This window comes from Varroa jacobsoni, unplaced genomic scaffold (genome assembly GCF_002532875.2).
Source record: "Varroa jacobsoni isolate VJ856 unplaced genomic scaffold, vjacob_1.0 scaffold_694, whole genome shotgun sequence".
Lineage (NCBI taxonomy): Eukaryota > Metazoa > Arthropoda > Arachnida > Mesostigmata > Varroidae > Varroa > Varroa jacobsoni.
In genome coordinates, this window is record NW_019213596.1 from 184,667 (window position 1) to 199,224 (window position 14,558).

Genomic DNA, 14,558 nt, shown 5'->3' on the forward strand with positions numbered 1-14,558 from the left:
GTGCCGTCGCCAACCTTATAAAAACTAATCAATATCAAACAGATTATTAGAACAGTGACGAGGTACGGCATTGCTGATCATCCTACAAGATGGTGTTCGAGTCAGTTGTCGTTGACGTACTCAACCGGTTTGTCGGATCGTACGTTGAGAATCTCGACGCTTCGCAGCTAAAGATCGGCATTTTTGGAGGTAAGTGCATAGAGTAAAAGAATCGACAGACCATATAAATAATGACTCTAAACGTCAGTTGCTTTTAAGTATGAAACTACATTTATCGGTGAGTCAGAGCAGGATACTTAATCCTGAGTTTGTGTAGGCAGACACCGCTTGATGTTCCTACTTTTTACGGCGCCGAACCGTTCCCGCTCGCCTGCCCGCTCTATGCTAGTGGAAATGTGCGGAAAAAGAACAGGTGTGTAACCTCTGCTATTTTACAGCTCCTAATGTGATGGCCACAGCAATTTGACTGCGGTTCATTTTTTCATGCTCGTGACTGGCGACTTTTTTGACTTCATAAGGCAGAACCTGTTTCAGCTGCCGTGAAAAAACAATACGCGCATAGACACATCAACTGTTATTGAAGCGTACGATTCCACTGGGAGATACGGATAAACATCTAGTGTGACGATATTGGAACGTGGAACGCCAGCGTGTACGCCAGCTCTAAAAGGCGCAAGTATATTAGTCATTGATCTACACATGTACGTGTAGCCAACAGGTTTTGGCTGTTGCTAAATGCTTCCTCTAGCTATCCAGATATCAAGCACACAATTAGTTTGCAGCAGTAGAGGACACTCGGCAAACCGAAAACGCCTGCAGGCATAATATACTCCCCTGAGATGACTGGTTAACGATGGTGACTTGACAAACAGCCGTCATGCGCGATTAATGCAGAGATTTTGAAAGTACTGTTTCAGCTTTTCTGAGTACATGGATAGGCACTAAGGTAAAAATCACGTGAAAAATAACCTATTGGATGAGCCAACTTTTCGTGTGTTACTTGAATTTGATAATTTTTTCAGGGACAGAATTTTTTTTGTCAGTTCTCCATTATAACAAGCAGGCAGTGTTCAACGTTCTTCCAACGTTTTTGCCAACATGTTTTCAAATGGTGTCCTTTGTCATGCGTATTCATTAGTTCATTTTTTAGTTTGCAAACAAATGCGACAGAGCATCTCGTTCTGCCGATTTATATTCCATATGACATTATCTAGGGCTACTACCTACTAGACCTGTATCTCAGACAGCTAAATGTGGAGTACAGTTACGCTTACCATATAAACTAAATTAAACTCTGCGTATTGGTTTATGATACGTTTTGAATTAGCGTGATGGATCTAGTTGTCGAAGGCAGACAAAGAAGACGCTGATTCGGTTAAAAGCTATCTCGACTTATGTTCATTGTATTGCATTTCGTCGTAACAGCTGAAGCTTACGCAAAGCATCATGATGACATATGCTATATAAAAAAAAAGATGTTCATATTTCGATTTTGGGTCTCTACCAGATCGGATCTGTCCGATTGATATTAGTTGGCGTTAATGTGATACTCTTCGCAATGAACCACGGACAATATCCCTTTGCTAATATTCGCAGATCTTGCCAATAGGTTTACTCAAAATTATTTTAATTTTTTTTTTTTCATTGTGCATAACCCTACTAAATTAATCGACTAGGAAAATAAAAGCATTAGAAAATCACAGACTTCCATATCATCTTTATGCCGACATCTGTTGCGTATTAGAGTTTATAGTAGTGTTGGGGGCGTTGCCGTGCTGAATAGTGACTTCGTACCAATGATCGTTTTTCACCATTGATATTTATACTTCCCTTTTGCAGCTTTTGTCATTTTGAAATTTGAGTAGAAACTCGTCGTCGTACTTTTCCGCTTTAGCTCGTTGATGAACAGGCGTGGCGCAAACAGAGCCAATGGACGCCTGCTGGCGGAACGCTTACGGGCTAGTTGCCAACCCTTTCCACGGTCATTAGTAGTGCCGACTCTGAAGCCCTTAGCAACACAGTCCTCAGATCTGTGCTGCCGTGGCGATCGCTATGATGTTCCCTGTTCTGTCAATGACGCCGTCGCTCATTTCTGTGGAACTTTTAGTTCGTTTCATATACGCTTCCACTGCAGATAGTCGAACATTGTTTCGCATGATTTCTTGCTTCTTCTTGTTCTTCCTTCAGGAGCTGCTGTTAATTAGGGAAAAATTTTTCGGCAGAACTAAAATTGGCTGCCAGAAACCTGCTGTAGTCACTGTGTGCATATATGTATATATTGGGGCGTAGCGCACTCACACAGTGCTTCTAAATGGCGCTTTTGAATCCCGGATTCATATGGATGTGTTTGTCGTTACCTTTTGATAACACGAAAATCCCGTTGTCGTTATAAGCAAGCCGCCACTTAGGACAGTACAAACGTAGATATAAGTATTGCTGTTGTCGTTGCTGAACGAAATTATGTTTCAAGCCGTCAAATATTCAGGCTGCCCCGTTTGAAATCAGTGTATTGCTTTACAATAGCCTTTTCCGCTGATTGCATTGACGTCGCCGGAACTTAGCGCATGCTATAATCGAGTTTCACGTATTTGTTCATTGATTTCCAATATAGCAAAAACTACATACTTTTAGCCATGTGTAAAAGTGATCAGTGCTACCAAAAAAAGGCTGTAGCCAAATAGCCCCGATTACAATAAATACATGGTACAGTCGATATCATAAAGGACTATTGGCTCTATGTCAATGCGATTTAACGATGATCTAATGACGTAACTAGTGATTCAGCTCTGCTGGAGTTCTCTAGAACATTTAATAGGGATACGGTGGTGTCGTTGAAGATTATGACGATTTTTGCCGTGGAGCCGTCACAGACATTCACTTCGTATATGAAGAAGTAGCAACAGTAATAATAATAGTTGCAGTAGCAGCAGCAGCAATAAAATGTAAAAAATACGCGTACGACGGAACTTAGAAGCATCACGTAATGTGTTGGTTTGAGAAACCGGCAGTTGGATACAGCCATAAATCCTAATTATTTTGTAGTAACCACACCATCTGCGTCCCTTTCGCGTTGCAGTCTCATATTGTACACCTTACCTTGAAGCACAGTATTATTATACTTGGTTCGGTAAAAAAGTATCGATCGCCTCGTAACACTCATAAGGCTTTATGGTACAAACTTGTTTTGAGCTTGTATTTTCGCCGCAGCAATTTTTCTGAGAGTCTTCTGGGTCATACTTTTTCTGGTGGTTTTTTCATAGTCGATAGGTAATTAATAGTCGAGCTAAGGCTACGTTATTTCGCTACGTATTGGTCGACAGATACAAGAAGACCAACTGTTAGAAAAAAAGAAAGGACATTTTGAAATATCTGTGGCTCAATTCACTCAATTTTCTTATAATTGTAGACCGAAGCAAGAGATAAAATCACTGAGATCGGATTGTTCTCGCTTTCGATGAGCTAGCTTGCACACGATATTCGATTAACACCAATGAAAATGTCATGTCGTGAGAAATTCTAATACTATTAAGTTTTGGCGGAACGTCGCGGCATTCTTCCAAAAGAGATGCGGAATCGCGTAACGGCACACTTTCAAACGGTATGCAAGTTCTACTAATCAGACTAGCCTCTATCTCATAAGTTAAATATTAACCAAGTGACAAGTTTATAGGGATAAACACTGCTTGCTTCACTCCTTGTGTGTTCACTAGGTAGATCTCTGTAAAGCGTTTCTTGTAATGTTTCAAATTTTGCTTTATTAAGCTTCATCGTTGTTGGAATTAACTTCTTTGCAGCATTTAGATCCGTCTATTCAATTCAGCTGAACCATTGATTAATATGGGGCAATATAACATTGCCCTTCTAAGATGTGCGCAGACAAGGCCGGCGCATGATGTCGCCCGCAGTGTTGGAGAAATAAAGTTGATTAGCTGCTTAGATTATTCGAGCAGTGTCTTATACCTTAAAGGCCTCTCTTATTTGGTCATAACTGAATGATGCTGACAAACCTCTGTTGATGACGGCCAAGTGGCCACTTACCTACCACATCTCGAAGGACAAAGCTTTAGCACCACGTTTTTAAGACGTCGAGGTGAGCCGACCCGCTTGACCTTGTACATCACGATACTTTGGGCAAAGGCCTTTCCTACTTTAATTTTAGTAAATCGAAGGCTAGTGTTTTTGAACCACAGTGCTGCTGCAGATATGTTCGAATGTAGTATCTAAGATAGTTGGTAAGATAAAGGGTTACGAAGAATATGTCGCATAGATACAGTGAGCCTGCAATGTTCTGCTTAATTGATAAAGGACCATATTTATCAAGACGCTCCAGGACACTGACCTTTCGTGTTTGTATTCGCATGTTACTCTCCCAGTAAAAAAAAGCAAACGTACCATGTGTTCATTTGAAGTGAAGACCACTAATGGCTTGAAAGAATATAGACACAAAAATACTGAGGCCCGGTAAGGTTGGCTGGTTACACGGCCTGTATTCTTTCTATTAACAGCTCTCTAATTGCTTATGTACAACGCAAAGCTCACTTGCATCCGAGCTACTGAGGAATCAACGAGAACAAGCAGAGGATCTTGTCCGTCTTTTTATTTCTTGTAATGTAGTGATCTTGTATAGGGGATGATGCATCTGCAAGTAGGCATAAAAATAAATTGCGTGATGCGCGAGGAGTTCTTTTGTTGTCCAGCAATACTCCTAGTAGCCAGGCTTGTTTTCATCGATTTGTTCAATGAAGCACCAGCATTGGACAAAGCCCGTTCTATATGCTGTATCTTTTGAAATCGTCACGCGCATTTTACAATGATATCAATAAACAAGTCAAGGTCAGTATTCGTTGGCGTCTTGTTGCGCTCGCTTGTGTGTCTCATGTATTGATTCATGTTTTCGCGGAGGTGCGTGGGTAGCTATGCATTATACGACGAGCTGAGTTGTACGTATCCCTTGGCCGTGGTCGATTAGCGGCTCAAGCGGAAGATGACACCACGGCGTGACACTGGTGTGGTACTAACAGGAAACAGCTTAGCTTTGCATTGTGGCGCCGTTTTCTTCAGCCATCATTAAGTGGTTAAGAAAAGCAAGCTACGGCGAAAGGAGCCGAAGGGAGGTCGATAGTTCTCTGCTGTAATGAACGCCGCCGAATACAGCAGTGTTTAGGGAAATATTAGCGGCGAACACCACAATACAAAGGAACAAAAATAAAACTTATCCTAATGTAAGCTACAAACATTTGGGTCAAGATTTTTATATGGCCAGTATCCAGTTGAAGTCTATTTGGGCTGAGCGCCAGAGCTACAACACGATGTATGTTGTGTATGTTTAGGCGCGTGTCAAGCTTTTTCCTGTCGTCACTAGAGAAAGCTTATCATTTTCAAGTGATTATAGCCTAAAAGCGACCGGTAGATAGATCACAAAAGAAAGTTCTGCGCGCGACTACGTACATATATGTGCGAACAAGTCTCTTGTGAATAGAGTACTCTATGAAAGGGAATTGTATGTGTACGTTTGGTTGATTTATGTAGCGATTGCAAAACATAACCTTTTCTTCTGAAACTTTAAGAACAGGGCATAGTTTCGATCGTTAGCAATCTCTCCTAATGGTAAATCAGCCTCGCTATCTTTTGTTAATCGACATATAGGGAAATGGCGTGATTTCCAAGTGCGAAATTACGACATTTTCGCAATTTAGCAGATTTTTTTGAAATTTTTGAAGTTTTCTTGAAATTGTCATTGCGATTGCGGTCCGATACTAGTGCCTTATGGACTGCGCCGATCTCCACGTATTTGTTCGAAAAAGAAGTGATTTACTGGTGTAGAGCCATTCAATTAAACTCAAATAGAGTTTAATTTTTTTTTTTATGAAAGAAGCTTGTTTTGCTACGTTTATGCGCCGTCTACTTTGAGTGCGTTCCGCAAACACAGGTCTACTATGCTATAAAACTGTGGTAGTCAGTATCCGTCATCCACCCCGAATAAAGTTCCAGTCTTAAACACGTTGCGCGCGTTTACTATCCCGGATTTGCGCAATTGCAATTCTGCCACCTCGTGTGAACTAATGCACAAAGGTGTTAACTTAAGACAACGAATCGTGCGGGAGAAATCATTATTTCGTATGTAGCGCATAGGCGGTGATGTATTGATTGTTCACCAGGCAAGTCATTGGTAGCGACCGGCTTTTTGCCTCTGAAGCGGGCCTAAGAGCACGAAGCGAGGTAGGTCACCCATTATATTGAACCAGAAATATCTCTATAGGACCCGCTTTATTGCTATCGATCCTGATGTAGGCATAACGAAGAAACTGGCGAAAAGTCTATGAATAAGTGGTCTATGATCAATTACAGATGTATGTTAAATTAATTTATTTTTACTAGCTGCTTGCTATATATGCATGTAATATCTGACATAGTGATAATTATTGACTAAGTAGGCTGTTACGTAGCTTTGTTTCTTACTAGACAAGTGCGTGTTATGTATGTATGCGTCCTTCGGTACGAACTATGAAAGATTATGAAGATCATGTTGTGTTGTGACAATCACTCAAAGATTTTATGTCCATATATGCAAATCGTTTTAGAAGTTACGCAGTGAATATTCAAAAACTATTAAAATAGTTACTTATATCATGCCCGTGTATCTAAAATGTCTAAAATGAAGTATCTTATAGGACAGTACATTCGATGCATTTAGAGGGCAGGCTAGACATAGTTAAGCATATGGAGCTTAACGGTATTTACTCGGGTTAAAAGTAAATTCGAACTCAACACACTCGGTATATTACTGCCACGCTCCTTAATAATATAGATAATTTATTTAAGTGTTTTACAATTTCGTCCCAAACAGCAAGCCTTTCACCATAAGGCTCATAGGTGGCTACGCTGAAAGGTATGATGACTGGAGAAAAATAAAGCACTTTACAGACGAAGGGTGGTAGCTTGTAAATATTGATCGAGTAACGGCACTATTTTGTTCGAACGAATGGTTTTATTGCTCCGTATATATTGTCATGATATCTTGATCGTCATATATTACTTTATGAAGACTGCGGCTAAATCGTGCTTAATTTCAATAGGACTTAGCCGATCTGGTTATCGCAATAACTGGTAAAAACTCCGGCTAGCGAATAAAAAACCTACCGATAACTACGGCTGATAACGCGTGGCTACAGATTACATAAAAGTACGTAACCGCGCGCACAGGATCTCGATTAATTAACCGATTCATCGGTCGCCGATTTCAGAGTTCGACCGATTCGTGGTACGTTCGTTGTTGGTACGACAAGTGCATCAATGCAAATCACTGCCGGCGCCATATAAGAAAAGAGTAGGAGCTCCAATTATAAAGGAACAACATTGCAGTTTTGGTTACCTCCCCTCAATACTTAGTTCATTCTGCACAGATTTGTTCGTTTAGTAGGCAAAGCAAATTTAATGCCTTTTGAAATCTTTGGTTGCCGTGGTGTCACCTGAATCCAACGAATTGTACCATACAAAACTCTTAGCTACTCATCGCCTGGTATATGCATAGGCTCTTTGGCTGGCTAGCTCACGGGGCTAAATTTGACGCTGAAACACATTAGACCGGTCTAGCTTAGAAGTGTCTCACACTGTCTGTGCGAGGTAAGATACAGGCTTTGCGTTGGCCTGGCGGCTTGAATAGATAAACGGGCAAATCGAAACTGAATGATAGCAGAGAAGAGATTGAGCTGATTGACTTCCTATGAGAAGTGAGTAATAAGTCTAGAAAAACAAGTGCGCATTATTTTAGATTCTGCCAAGGCCGTCGGCCAATGTTCTCTATGACGAGATGGCGATGCCTGTGGCGGCTTCTGTAATAGCATTGATGTGCTGGGGCTGAAGAATTTATTGGAATTTTGCTCGAGGCTTTCTTTGTTATCATAGATGCTGTTTTGAATATCATTTTCCAGTAATCGAGAAAGGCCATAACCTATCGACGCGAAGTCGTAGAGTATGATGGAGAGAGAGAACTTTTCACTGAAAAGCTCTTTTAGGACTGTTTTAATGTCCACCCCCATGTGTGGTCTGGTAAGACCGTTTAAAAAGATGATCTTAGTTATTGGATGGAAGAGGTTCGTTTATTTGAGGTACTTGGACCGTTCAGTTGTGCTTGTTAACCGTCTCGTTTGTCCTACGAATTGTTCCGTATATAAAATTCTTCTGGTTCTACTAAATGCAAATCATGGTCTCTTTCAAGAGGAGATCGAAATATCAAGAAACAATAAGAAGTCTTATTGCTTTCTGCTTTTCACCCAGTTTATGAAGCGCTCAGGCTCTTCATTTCTCGTAAAACCTCACAATAGATGTGAATTTGCGAATCGTTTGTCAAATGAGGTCTTTGTCGATCTCGGCTTGCTGCCCGCAGTGGGAGTACGTCTCCTAGGTACAAGATATCGTCTTTTTAAACAAACCGTTCTCTGTCAGTGTTCGTGTTGCACACAGTACAAATGTCTTTTGGCCAGAGGCGAAATAAAGTAGATGCCGGAAATGCAGAAGCTGTTTTTCGACTGAAATATTCAACTTTCAAGCCTGAACCTATAAAGTTCCATACGTTGTCCCATGGAGAAGGGCGTTGTCCATCTCTGTGGAGAAGTAAACAGATAGTGGAGCGAAAGAGTGGAATGGGAAGGTTGTTGACCGATCCAATTCATCCAATCAACATTGAAGGCGTTCCTCATCATCAAAAACGATGAATCGATACTTTTGCAAATTCTTGTCTGTTCATTTCAGACCTCCTTACTTCAACCCAACCTTCTATAGTCTCATGAGCTACAATGGAATCCCTATTTTTTTTTAAGCTTCTATTGGAGCAATGAAAATGTTTGTTGCTTACACACAAAAAGAACCTTCAAATAAAGTTCTTGTTATGTGAGTAGGTCTACGGAATCATGCTTTTATTTAGGTATAGCGTCAAGGATTTGCCCTCATTAGGAACCAAACTGAAGTAGGTCTTGCTGGATTTATCTAGGGTTTTCCCAAAGACCTATAAAACGGCACGGGAACAGCTAAGCTCCACTTCCTGGCTTCCTTTTCGTGGTTATTTTTCCTGGATTTTCCTGGTTATTAAAATCTCAATGTTTGTAAAAAGAATTAGCAATATTTTTTGCAAACAGATTTGGACCAGCGTAACCACATGTCTGTTAGTTTAGGTTACTATGGGAACGTGCCGAGGGATGTGCATTAACAACCCAGACCAGGCCCCCTTCTCAAGCGAGTTAAATAGATGGGTTTACGAGTGGTAACCTAGCGACAGCGAAGCCAGGACCGAAATGACGTGTGATGTAAAGTAATGCATTTATGGTACACCAAAAGAAATGTACAATTTTTTTATTTATTAATATTTTTGATAATGCCTATTTATTCTTAAAATCCCAGCGTTGATAAAAAATACTACACAACCTTTCTTCTAACACTGAGATTCAGGCCAACTTGGCCACATGCATATCAGTTCAGATCGCTATAGAGAGCAATCGAATTTGTGACGTTTGCACTGAGTAGTCGTCGTGACGAGCTCGGAAGCTTCCATGTCGCCATAATGTATCAAGCTCGAAAAATGCTTACTAAGGCACTGTTTCAATATTCTTTATGGAATGGTTAATGCACGAACAATGAGTCATATTCAACATTAATTATATGTAGTTCTCAAATGAAAAATACATTCGTGCTTGAACCTGTTGAAAGTTTGACAAGTAAAGATTACTGCAGGGGCAGTGACCCTTAAGCAGTTAAAGCACTGAAGGTTTTCAGCGTTTGCAAACGTAGCTTCCTTAAATACAATAACTTTCTCTATGGTCGACTCCTGTGGTATAAGTAGTCTCTATAGTTCTATTTGCGGCTATGCGCTGCTCAACAGTCCGTAGTATATTCTGTTTATTGTTAGTACCAGCTTGATTAGTTAGCCAGAGTCATCTGTTTAGGCCGATCAAATACGTAAATTGGTTGGTTGGCAAAGCGTCGTCTCTTATTGTTCTGACTACTCTGGCCTCGTGGATCCGGTCACTGCTCATTGAACGAATAGAACAAAATTTGCATTCGATTGGAGCTTGGGAGACTGGTGCTGGTTTCAGTAGTAGATCTGATGCTGTTTAATTACAAGCACCTTCCACCATTAACCCAAGACTGTTGTTGGCGCTAAGTACTGCTATTACCAAGGAGATATATACTGCGCTGACGTTTTCAGCAGAAGAGGTCAAATGTTGCGCAGGGCATGCTGCTGGCAGTTCGCCGATCGGATTTGTCCGCCCAACATAAACACGCTAGCTCAGATGGATGTTTATACAGCAAGGCTGAGTTATCGATGTAGACAACAGACAAATCCACGCAGTTAATGGAGCTTCGTTTTGATATTATTTATTCCCTAATTGTAGAATTTCTATTTTGGCTTTATCTCTCTGTAGGATGTTCTAACTTGGCTATGTTATGGCAATGTATTCATTTCCTAAGAAAAAAACTATAAAAAGTTTTACTTCAAGCTATATAGTGACTAGTTCTGTAAAATTTCTCGCTCTTACATGTGAGTCGTCTGAAGTCGTTACGTTTTTAAAGGCTTGGCTTCGTAAGCTTTTTTAGTGTTTTGTGATTTGTTAAATATTTAACACGACAGATTCTTTCGTTTTTTCACGTAAAAATTTCACAAGCCTTTTATAATCATCCATGTGACTTCTCCCTCCCTCCTATGCTGGTAAAAATCAGCATAACACCTTTGTCAAACTATCGACAAAGACAAAGAATGTCTCCGCGAATTTATTCGGCTAGATATAAGCCAAGGCTTCGAAATTACTTCGAAAAAATACTAAGCCATAAGACAGAAATGGCTAAGTACTTCTGTTCTAGATTACATCTAGACTAGAAGGATCTTTACGTTATAGCTCGTATAAGATTAATTCAGAATCAGTTGAAACTCGAGTGTCACATAGCGAGACTATTCATATTATAATAGCATGAATATACGAGTAGCTTCCTTAAAATTGCTGTTTTAGTGGTTCTGTCCATATGACCAATTTTTCGCCTTTTGACGCTTAGGTCAGAACGGATTTAGCCTTTAATTGCGGTACCTCTGCTAAACTAATAAGGAATGCAACATGCATTCTTTTTAAATCTCGAAATTTCTGTCTTTTACAGTTATTCTTATACTTAAGTATTCTAGCATATTTTGAGATTGAAAACAACTCTCTTCAGAATGAGTTTGTAGAGAAATAGAGTTTGTTTAGCAAAACACGGAAGAATAGTATGAAGGCGGAACGCAGTTTTCGCTTTGGTTCTGTACTTCTTGATTTTGCCGAGTAAAAAAATAGGCTATCCTCTAAACCATGACTTGTTCTGAAGCCTGGTGGTCCTGCAACGGCTGATATTGCCGACCCCAATTGGAATATCGGCTCTAGAGTAAAGCCAAGCTTAGCCTTTACGATTGGCGGGCGGATGTTTATAATAAGCAAAGCTTTTCGCTGGGTAGCCAAGTAGGACCTTATCCATGGTAACCACAGGAAAGCTTAGCAAAGAGGTGTACGTTCAGAGCATGCCAGGCGGCCAGAATTACCGTCTAATACTCGAAACTCGCTCCAGCAGTTGCCTAATTTAGGTGTAATAATAATGCAAAAACGTGGCTAGTTACTACGAACATTTTTTGGAACAGGAATGTAGTGGTAATTTCATGTTCAGATGCGGGACAATTTACTAAAGTATGTACAGGATAATGCTCCCCTAGCAATTTCAATCCTGTCATACCTTCAGTCTCATGGGAATGAGGGAATTTATGCGACAGCTTTCTCATTCGACCTGCTGAGAGACGTGTGGTCTTTGTAAAACGAATATTAAAAGTCAGATATCAAATTGTTTTTCGAGTGCTTCTTAGAAATCTTTCCCATGGGTCAGAACTCTCTGAGAACGATTCAGATGTTTTTACGCTAAGTTACAATTTTGGGGTTCTTGAATGAGCTTCCGATATGCAAATCCAACCCAGTATGCTATTTTATTTGCTTGGTAGCAGCAGAATGAGTAAGGAGCAGAAGAATCGATGAGTTTCTTGTAAAATAAATCGTCAAGCGAATATCAGCCGAGAAACGACGGATCCTTACCTTTAGGCCACGTCGAAGACGAGAACAGGACGTCCTACTGAAGTGTGCTCTTACTTTCATCGATAAATAGGTTAACTAGTCTCGCAAAAAACCGAAAAGCAACGATAAGAGGGATCACGTACTTGTGTGGGAACTATGGGAAGAAATGTTGTAATTCTCCTGGGCCTCCTGACATGTATTATGCGTGTCACATGTTACGTGTATTCTCTATGTGCAAGCATGTAATCATATGATGTGGCGAGACATCAACCACCAATGTATCGATAGTTGTTTATTCATATCGAAAGGCCGGGTCGGCTTGGATGAGTCGCAACGTACATCTATCATTGGATTCTTTTTCTTAACATCAAAACAATCGAAACCTTGTCGTCGTCGTCGGCAATGTCAGCTTGTTCTTTCTTCGTCTCACTGAAGGTGGCAACCTAACCTAAAGCTGGGTACGAAGAGCTTGTTGGATTTGCCACCTGGCGGAGCAAGGGTCGACATCTACAGTAGCTTAATAATTGTATCATTGGCAGTTCTTTTAGCAGAGGTTCATCTGCGCGTTCACTTTGCGAATGTCTGCTATGGCAAAGCAATGCAAGCAGGCCCGTTACCCTTTCAGGTACCGAGACAGATGAACCGACGCGTATGCCGAAGGACGAGGCTTCATTAATTTAATTAGTAGCTCGACGTGGCATGGCCGTGCTTGTATATCCTGCAACTGTTACTTATGCTCGATTGGTATTGTAGGGTCTTGCTGGAGCTAGGCTGCTTTTACAGCGCTTCTGTTTGGAGTACCAGTCCGTTCCGAAGCCAGTTGACTTTCTTTATCTTAAGAACTACGAACGAAGCATTATTTAAATGCTTTTATAAGCTTTTCAATACAGCCTTCGCAGCTCGTTATAGAACATGGAACTCTTTGGCCCTCAAACACTTCGTAAGATAAAAATTTCTCCGTCATGCTGAAATCAGTGAATATCGCCTAAATTATTGTGCTTTCGCCTATACAATTAATTATTGAAAAGAGACAAAGTAGATTTCATGAATCGTTATGCCAATACGTACATCAATATTCTTCTTTCTTGATTGCGCTTTGCAGGGAATGTGGATCTAACAGATCTGACCATCAAGCCCTCAGCACTCGACGACCTCAATGTGCCGTTCCGAGTAACATACGGCTTCATCAGTAAGTTTCGATACTTTCGCTATATATTTGCTGTGTGTGTGTGTGTATATCTACATACATATATAGGTTGCTAGATAAAAACAAATTGATTATTGATTGATACCGCTAAACAACTCCCTCGAAGCAGATAAACGAAACATTTGTTTTGCAATTTAAGCGTATAGGTAATCTTAGACAAGTTAATTAGTCGCTGGCAGCGACGTCGTACCTTGTGAAAGCAGGAGACCTGTCTCAAGTATCACAATTGTTCTCTATTTTACTAGCACCGTGTCTACCACCAATATATCATCTTCGCGAGTTCTACAGCTCTATGTACCTACTACAACATAGCATATGAAGCAGGTGTTCCTTCGTATATAGAACGTTAGTTGTGAACACGTCTGTAAACCCGACTGGCATTCGTTTTATCGTGTTACTTTTGTCTCTATAAGATCCCTATTGCAGTAGGCAATGCTTGTAGACTACCAACGTCCCTTTACGTCACGTACTCGTTTCTGCTGTTAGCCTCAAAGATAACGTTTTTCTTCCAACTGTTCCAAAGCAAACTCAGTAAGCGTTTGCTTGGCTTTTGTTTCCTCACTCGGGGATTCGAAAGGACTAAGGGGATGGAAAGCTATTGTATGAGCGAACAAAAGTTACACAAAACACGCAGACATCGGCGCCAGTGGCATCATACAGCTATCGCTACCCTGTATTGATGCCGGCAAACTTGCCAACCTTCGCGCGGGACACACTTTCCAGCCTGATTCGACCGTTAGTCTGTCGAGCTATTTATCGGTTTGTATTGTCAGCATAGCAGTTTCATTCCCGGTTATTAAAACTCCTCTTAGTTATACAACGCCCCTTTCTCCAGCAATAAGGATTGACGATGGGCGGACAAACCAGGTAGTATACTACTGCCTAGGACCAGGTATAGGTGACACACTCCTTCTGTAGTCCCCATTAGTGAGCTACTGTTCCTCCGATGAAAGGCGACGCTGGTAACGAACATCGTAAATGTTACAAAGGTATCGTAGCAAAGTTTGCCATTCGTCCACTTGCAATCCTTGTATTCGTCGACTTGTATCCTTCAAAAATTTTGCGACGGTCTTTGGTACGCTCGGCGTCCGGTTCCAGAATTAGTATTGCGCGCACGTCAGCGCTGAGGGTCTTGCGAATCAAAACGATGCATCACTAAGATAATACCGAATTACCATCTATTTGTCCATTTAATCGAGCTCAAAATTCCTATCGCAGTCGCCGCCGTCGTCAGTGTTGCTATTGCACAAGCTTCGTCATTGAGTCGGTTCAGTGAG

General features: G+C 40.9%; 1 protein-coding gene across 1 annotated transcript in view; it reads left to right on the top strand.

The window, feature by feature from the left end:
• Positions 1-42: 42 nt before the first annotated feature.
• Positions 43-14,558, top strand: part of Vps13 (vacuolar protein sorting 13C) — a gene marked incomplete at its 5' end in the record, with an annotated part of 47,709 nt that continues 33,193 nt past the window's right edge. The window contains 2 exon segments of the mRNA XM_022837195.2: positions 43-189; positions 13,177-13,263. Of these exon segments, the coding sequence (XP_022692930.1) occupies positions 90-189; positions 13,177-13,263 (187 nt within the window).